The 8,756-nt window shown below is 43.1% G+C and overlaps 1 protein-coding gene across 6 annotated transcripts in view; it reads left to right on the forward strand.

The window, feature by feature from the left end:
- The first annotated feature begins 5,780 nt into the window (after positions 1 to 5,780).
- The window catches only part of smoc1 (SPARC related modular calcium binding 1), a 247,025-nt gene continuing 244,049 nt past the window's right edge, over positions 5,781 to 8,756 (forward strand). For all 6 annotated transcript variants that reach the window (XM_043698112.1, XM_043698113.1, XM_043698114.1 and 3 more), the window contains exon 1: positions 5,781 to 6,044. In XM_043698112.1, the coding sequence (XP_043554047.1) occupies positions 5,949 to 6,044 (96 nt within the window). In that variant the 5' untranslated portion in view covers positions 5,781 to 5,948. The remainder of the gene's footprint in view (positions 6,045 to 8,756) is intronic.

Genomic DNA, 8,756 nt, shown 5'->3' on the forward strand with positions numbered 1-8,756 from the left:
CAGCATATCAAAGGGTAAGCATATTGTGCAAATTTACTGTTACGTTTTTAATGAGGCTGGAGAACAGGCAATAATTACAAAAATAATTTTCAATAGAGGCTGTGGCCATTTATTAGATTAAAAATATATGTGAAACAGGTTTGATATGGTGACATATAATGAAATGATAAACGAACCACTGAGCAATTGGCATTGGATACAGAAGATGCAAGGAAAAGCTAAGACTGCATGATGATGGGTGCTTAAAACCACAACTGTAGAATATCGATACACAAACATTAGGTGTTTAACTCTTACATTGTTAAAAACATGGAATCAGATCCTCTGAAGACAACCTTATTAATTTTAATAGTTGTATGGTCAAAGATATGATTCTTTGTATGGAACCCACTGGATCTGCTAAAGACTAAGAATTATGGAAATTGCTTGCAATGAGCATTAGTATGGTTGAAAGAAGTCTTCAAAAAAAATTCAAATCAGAACAACAATTAGGTAAGTGCCCATTGTCAAATTTTGAACTATTTGAGGAAAATGTGCTTTAATTTCGAATATTGTAAGTTCTGTCCTACGATCCGAACCCCAATTTGAGCTGATCCCAAACAAATCAGAGAACAGGTTGAGAGATCGACACTTGAAAAATTCTGCGTTACTAATGGTACTAACCTCCAGGCAAATTGTAAAACTATGACCTTGCCTACATACCCTGATAGATGTTAAACATCTATTTGCACGATTTGAAAAAGATCGCTAGTCTTTTTCTGATCAACATTCCCTGATATCTGATAGATTTTGTCATGAATAACATGGTTACTGTGTTAATGAACCTAAACAATCAACAGTCAACGCATTTCATAATAATTCACTTAGAATCTTAGATCAGCATGGAAAGAGACTATTTGGCCCACTATATGCATGCTAACCCCCTTCGACAGTAACTCAGTTAGTCCCACTCACAACCCTTTCCCCATAGTGGTGCAGTTTTTAATTTCCCTTCAGACGTTTACCTATTCCCTTTTGAAATCTCAATTGAATCTGCATCCTTCATTCTCAGGCAGTGGATTTCAAATTGTTAACTACTTGCTGCGTGAAAATGCCTTCCTTTTTCTGCTGCTGGCTGCTTTTACCTTACATCGGTGTGCTCGGGGTTTTGATCCATTTGCCAATATTTCAGTTAATGGCCATTGGCTCTGTCCAGACTCCGACATGATTTTGGGCATCTCTAAACCTCCTCTTTTGTGAGGGGAACAACCCTAGCATTTTCCAATCTATCCACATAAGTCCACCATTCCTAGATCTGTTCTGGCAAATCTTATCTGCGCCCTTTCCCAAGTCTTCACACCCTTTCTGAAGTGTGGTGCCCTGAATTAGAGACAATATTGTGGTTGAAGCTCAACCAGTGTTTTATAAAGGTCACTTCCCTGTTTTTGCCCTCTACACTCCTATTGACAAAGCTCAGGTTCCCATCTCCCCCTTTTAACTGCTTTTTCAGTCTGTCGTGCCACCATTAGTACACATCCTGGTCTCTATCTGTCCTTGCACTCTCTTTAGAATTGTGTCCATTATTTTGTCTCTTTTGTGATGTTTCTAAAAGAGTTTGTGAATGTAAATTAGTCCCCTCCAACACCACTACCACTGTCATGCCTCCTGAAATGAAGGGCCCACCAACCTAGAGATACGATCTGATTTGAAAGGTAGACTATTCATTAATAGATTACCGCAAAATAAGATTTTTCAAACCCGGGTATTAGTTTCTGGAGAATTATAGGGCTGCCTCCCCCAAATCTTAAACTCCTCAAAAATGACAAGACCTTGGGAACAAAAAAAATGAATTAAATCTTCAATGTTATGACTTACAACTTTAGAGTTACATTGACCCTATTTCTTGAAGGACCTTGGAAACTGCAATTGCAAAGGAGCAAAAACAAAGGGCCGTTATTTCCAGATTTTTTTGTGGGGGAGGGCATTATTTTGTACCCGAGAGGTTGAGATCTGTCTATATAATACATTAACTGGAGTTGCAAATTTGTTGGATGTAGATTGGAATCAAAGTCAGAAAAAAAACGCAAGGAGAGTTAGAAGGGGTTCTGTGGAGTTATGCAAACTCGCAGGAGAGAGTGGGCTCAGGGACAGGGTCACTCCATCCTTGTCAATGTGGGGATCTGCCCAACAATTACTGCTCCTCTGATGCTGCCTGAACTGCTGTGCTCTTCCAGCACCACTAATCCAAAATCTACTTTCCAGCATCTGCAGTCATTGTTTTTTTTAACCAACAATTGCAAGCAGCCTATGCTGTGCTGATAGACTTTAGGGAGAGGAGGGATCTGCTCGTTATCACTGAGCCAGCCAGGATAATTCACCCCCTCCCCACTCCACAAACTCCCATGAAAGCATCACACACATTGCTTTAAATGCAACTTTGGACGCTCAATTAAGCCGGCATAAGAGCTCCGGATGGGGTCAAGCAGCGGGACTACCAGAACAATGGGAGGACACTCAATACCAGAACAGTAAAGAATTAATTTCCTATGACACAGTGTAAACACTGGAGAAGAATAGGAGGTGCAGGTGTGCCGAAGGAAGGGTAGCCACTTGTTCTGCGAGGGAGGAACTTTCACACGAGTTTCACTTTTTTACCGATGACCTGTTCCACAGATCAATTTATGTCAACACCGAACCGTTGCTGTCGGGTCTTGGCGAACAGTCACATTCTCTGCAGTATGAGGGGGGAATAAAGCTGCTCTTTTTGTTGATTGTTCAATCATGAAGATAAAGCATCCTATAAGCGATTTCAGCCCCCCACCACCCGTGTAGAAATGAATGGGTCATTAGAGGGCTAGCGCCTCCTTTCTAACGGGGGTGTTACAATGGGGAGGGGTTTCTAATATTCGGTAACAGTTCCTTCACATTTGTTAGCCACAAACTCTCAGAATAAAGCGCTTGTGAATCTCAAACAGCCCCGCATCCCCAAAGTGACTAAAATAATTGGATTCCATTGGAGGTTTAAACAGAGATGATGTGATTTTAGAATCAAGAATTCAGAGATGTAAAACTCTTTGAGGAAGCGGTCTTAATTGGATTATGGGCTGTAAAGTGACAGAAATATCACCTTTTTAAAAAGAATAACTAAAGGCGTAACGTGTGGGATTTACTTTATATTGGAGACGAATATCCTGCAGCACAAAGGGCAAATAGTGCCTCTTTAGTCCAAATTGGCTGTGATATTGAAATCCCTTAATAAGAATTGCCAGGCATTTATACATTCGGCGGGACACCTCATAAAGCACTTCTAAAATAAAGCACAATCACCGACTCGTGTGGAGTTTCCCTTTAATTGTGCTGAAAGCAAGTAACGCTTTATTAATGTAAGAAAAGGTTAGCCCGCATTTCAATATTAACGTGGAAACAGGGCGAAATTCTTCAGAGCTTGATGTAATGAACAAATAAGGAGAATTTGTAAACAGATAAGCGCCTACCTTGGCCCATTCTTATTTAATAGGTTCTCTTCAAATAAGACTTTTTAAAAATAAAATAAACTTTTTTTTTCCTCTCTGAGATCCTGCACAGAAACACACTAAAGGTGTAAAATGGCTAAGTCATTAACCATTGCCATGGTAACCCCGAATAACATAAAGCAAATTGTGGCACCTTAAATTGAGAACAGATGGTGCGGTGTTGGAAGGGGGAAAATTCTCCAGAAAGCGGGGACACGCACGCACAAACAGACGATGAATGTAGGGTTAAAATAGAGCTGCAGATTAAACTCTGAAGCAACCGCGACAGAGAGTGGGGCCATCAACCTGCAGCATGTCTAGGCCAGTAATGGCTTTGGTCCTCGTTGCTTGCATTGTTTATACACCTGTACCAACAGTTACCGCAGATCCTCCGGGGGCAAATAGCCATATGTTTGCCCGCGAGGGAATTCATTCCCACATGTGGAAGGGAGGGGGAGGGAGCTAATACTATCGACTCTTTTCTGTAAAATGTCCAAAGACCGCAACACGCGCGCGTTTTTTTTTTGTCCAGGTTTGACAGCTGAAAAAGTCAACATTTCACGTTACTTTAATGTTTCACTGCCAAAGCAGCTCTGATGCAACGTTTCCCTTACACCCCCGGGGACATGTGGAAAACGCCCGCGGGGGCAACAAAAACAGCGGCAGCTACCAATTTGTTGAAGGTCATAACCTTAAGCGAAGACCCTGTCTGCTGCTAACCTGGAAAAGGGGGGGGGGGGGGGTGGGGGGAATCAAACGTTCTCTTGTTTTTAGTAATGTCCAGCCGTCCACTAACCGTGATCTATTTACCAGGGAACACTTTTAATCAATGAATGCAGGCAAGGTTTCTTTCTCGAACATTCTGCAAATGGGGATGAACTGCGCGGTGTCTAGGTTTGTGCGCTTTATTTACTACTCTGTATTTTAAAAAGTTCAGATTTTGCTTTTAAAAATTGTCTACATTAAAACGAACGATCAAAAGGTTGGTTTGGGAGGGTTTGTATTTGCAGTATACGTCTATGTCTACTTGCATGCACTCCAGTTTGCAAGGGACATTGCAACCGTCCTGCTTTGTGGCGGCTATGGAACGATTTGAACTGGAATAAATTATACAATGTTTGCAAATGAAATCAGACGCTTGATTTAACACGAAACACATCGAACTGCCCCTTACCCATTCGTATGGAATTTATTTCCTCCCCCTACACACACATCCATTCTGAGGGTGTTTTTAACATGTAAACCCCCTTCCACTTCACATCCTTCCCTCATCCCATATGTAGAGATAAATTGCAGTCTCCCAGTTCATTAAATGCCACCCCCTTCTGCTAGTAAAAACCTCACTCCTCGAAGGAACACATGCAGGAATCGTTAATTGTACTCCCAAAAAAACACTCCCAATAGCTGTGGTTCCGCGCAATTTTCCTATCCGCTGCAGTTAAAAAAAATGAAATCGCTTGCAATTACAAAGATCCTGTGTTTTTTTATATATAAAAAAGTAGATTGCACATTCTGCAAATGTAGAGCGTCGAGTTGATTGTCACGCTCCGGGGCTTTACAAACACCTTTTAGTTGCAATTCGCAGGCAGACTTTTTAAGAGAGAGAGAAAAAATCGCCCCCTCCCCCCACCGCTTTGCCGTCCATCACACCTGCAAGGCGAGATCAACCTCTGGTCACCAGACACAAGTTTGTCAACATCTGTGCAAAAGGGAAACAAGCACTGAGGAGGCTCTCCTCAGATCACCCTCCTCCTGCGGACACCCCAGCAATATGTGAACGTTACTCATTATTCCTGACGTTTGTTCCAAAGTAAGAAGTGCACGATAGAAGGCGTTCAGAGGCACATAAAAGTTTTCCCTTTCGGTCAAATTTTATTGGAAGCGATTTAAACAAAAAAAAATGTACTGCACGCTGGCAAAAGGAAACGGAGAGCATTTCAACGCGGTTGAAATCAGTGTTTAATGCAAAAAAAATTCTCTTGCATTTTAAAGCGCAGGGTCGAAATTAAACAAGTAGAGCGCAAAGAGGCATTGATTCAGTTTGTATCTCGCAGGGGTCCTGTTCGGTACTTTGGCCACTATTTAGCCCTGGCGATTGCGAGAAAGTCTCTGGCGATTGGCTCTCTTTAATTGTATTGTTGGAGACGGGTCTGCCCATGGTCTGTCTGATAGGTGAGCAACAACTGTCAGTCAACAGTTCTGTTGAGATGGAGTTGACTATAACGGGAACCGCATGCAAGTTGCTACGCTTTATTACCAGGGGGGGGGGGGGGGAGAGAGAGAGAAAAACGACCAGATGAGTGGTTGCTTAACACATTTTTGACGTGCTTAAAAAACAGAAGAAAGTTAGTCGCCAACACTGGCCGGGTCTGGATCCCTAACAAGGGATTCCGAGCGTGGGAATCCGATTGACATTACACAGAAGGACTTGTGCGAGCTTTTTCTTTCCAAAACAAAATGTTCAGAAAGTTTTCTCTTATCGTCCTGTTACACTTTATTCCGCTGTATCTGATTGTGCCGGGGTCCCGTGCCCAGAGATCGAGTGGACCACGGGTAAGTGCGTTGTGCAGCATCTTCTGACAGTGTTTGAACCGGATTTCATTCCCACTGCCCAAAAGGTTGTGCTTACTTTTTTTTCATCTTGTTTTGTTTTGAATTCTGTTTCTCTATATATTCCATTGCATTTTTTTAAACCATTTTAACCAGGTGGCCCTTTGATAGCACCTGTTGGGTAATCCCTCTCTCAATCGCTGTCTCTCTCTCTCTCTCTCAATCTCTTGTCTGTCTCATAAACACACACGCACACAGTTGGGAGCATTAAAGTGCAACAAATTGAAATGGGGTTTTTCAACAACTCAAAACCTGCCACATCATAGGCAGCTCACCCGATATAGCAATGTATCAATTATATTGATGAATCGAAGGTGGAAAATCAACTGTCGGACTTTTGATCGTGTGTTGTGTCTTTATTCTGACTGTGACAAATGCATAGGTTGGATGAACGCAGCTCTTTGCTGCTTTACCTTATCAGAGCGATAACCGGCTGTGCTTTCCACGGCGCCTCGGGCTGTGGGGTGAAAGCCGGTCCAGTTCCCACTCTTAACTCTCTGGGGGAATCTCATTTCAAGCGCTCGGGCTCCGTTCAAGAAATCAGGAAAAAGGAATGAGGTGAGACTGTGCGAAGTTGACTTCACTTGGCAGTGAACGTCAACAAAGGAGTTGCTGCAATTTTCAGCATTTCTCCCTCCCTGGGGCCCAAAAAAAATCGTTTCTGAACGATGTTAAACACATAAAATAAACACATGGCCCCTGGGTATTCTGTGCCTTTCACGCCGTGGTTTGGGGATTGACGTTGCTGTGAACGAGAAAGGAGTGCAATTGACGAGAAGCCAATTGTTGTTGACCTCAAAAGTGTACAGATGACCAGCATGTCCTGGGATCTGAGAGAGGGAGAACCCTGCATGTTGCGGGACTAACGAATCCCCCTCACCGACCTTCCAAATTTCTTTGTACAAAAAGGTTTGACCTTCCTCCTACAAGTAACCACTGCAGAAAGTAACGCGCCGGCGTTCCCCGGTCTTGACCAAGTCCCTCATAAAATCGCGTTTGGAAGTAACAGTTCTCTACCTTCCCCCCTGCCCAGACAGCGAACAGCGCAGTAAGGCTGTGAGGAGAGAGAGAGACGGGGCTCCTGCACTGTGCATTTCAAATACCAGGCAAATCGAAAGGCTTCCTCAGTTAACCTTTACACTATCCCCCGGAGCACTGAAGTAATGTCACAGCACACAACCGCCTTCATTTAAAAAAAAGGACAACATTTAGCCACTGTAATTCAGTCCTGGGCTCATCAATATTTTATTTTGGTTGAAATTTGAGCATCAATGCACCCAAAATGCATGGGTTCCCGGTGCATTTTGTTTTGGGTGGGGGGTTGGGATTTGAGGTAAGGTTTTCAGGCTGATAATCTGCCAGTATCAGCTGGCATGTGCAATTCTGCTCGATCCGAACACTCCCTGCAGGTTAACAGGGAGCGGACCGGAGACTGAGGCAAGCCCTTCTTATTGTCAAACATGGTATGGTATAATGTGTCAGATGCGACAAGAGGGCATTCTTTAGTGGCGCGAGGCAAGTTTCCACAGTGTTTTTAAAATGAGTATTTCCAAACTCTTACGCATTTCCTGCTCCTTAGATATGGCTTATTGACAATTGCTCACACTTAATCAGGTCTGGATGTCATGTATTTTAACTCTCTCCTCAATGAAATGTTCAGCTTCTTGATCAAAGATGGGGCTTTGGCCCATGATCAGCACTGCAGCTCTCTGGGTTTGATTGCTGGTGTCGGCGCTCCTACCGGAGCTCACATTGTCTTTAAAGTTTATCCCAGTCTAGCTATGCGGAACAACATTACAAATGCAAAGGCGAGGCAAAGTGGGTATCACTCCAGCGTTACACTGCACCACACACGCGCTTTTCAGATCATTTTATGGAATCTCTTTTGGGGTGGTGGGTTCTTTTTGCAGACCTTATCAGGAGTTAAAGGTGAGTTTTTAGCAAGAACAACCAGGATCAATACATTGGCCATTAGCTCCAGGACATTGATGCAAACATGCCTCAGGGCATTGTCATTGTCATCTACTTCATGGATGACTTTTCCACTATTGTAAGGTCAGAAGTAGGGATTTTTGCTGATGATTGTGTCACATTTGGCTCCATTCTTCTGAAATATTGAACTAGTCCGTACCTGAAAGCAAGATTAGGACAATATCTAGACTTGAGCAAATAAATGGCAAGCAATAGTTGTGCCACACAAATGCCAGACAATGTCCATCCCCAACAAGAGCGAAGTTAACCTTTTCCTCATGACTTTGAGCAGCGTTACCATTGCTGATTCACCCAGCCTCAAGACCTAAGAGTTACCATTGACCTGAAGTTCTGTAAATATTGTAGCTGCGAGAGCAAGTCAGGCCCTAAGGATTTTGTGGCAGGTAACTTGTGTCCTGACTCCCCAAAGCCTATCCACCATCTAAGGCACAAGTCAGGAATGTGATAGAATGCTGCTCATCTTTATTTGCAGCTCCAATAGCATTTAAGAATGTGAGCACTACGCAGGATAAAGCAGCCTACTTGTCTGACAGCCACCATCAACATTCATTAAGTTCACCACAGCAGCAGCAGTGTGCACTATATAGAAGATCTTCTAGGAGAAAGTGAGGATTGCAGATGCTGGAGATCAGAGCTGAAAATGTGTTGCTGGAAAAGCGCAGC

The sequence above is a fragment of the Chiloscyllium plagiosum genome, chromosome 10, assembly GCF_004010195.1.
Source record: "Chiloscyllium plagiosum isolate BGI_BamShark_2017 chromosome 10, ASM401019v2, whole genome shotgun sequence".
NCBI lineage: Eukaryota > Metazoa > Chordata > Chondrichthyes > Orectolobiformes > Hemiscylliidae > Chiloscyllium > Chiloscyllium plagiosum.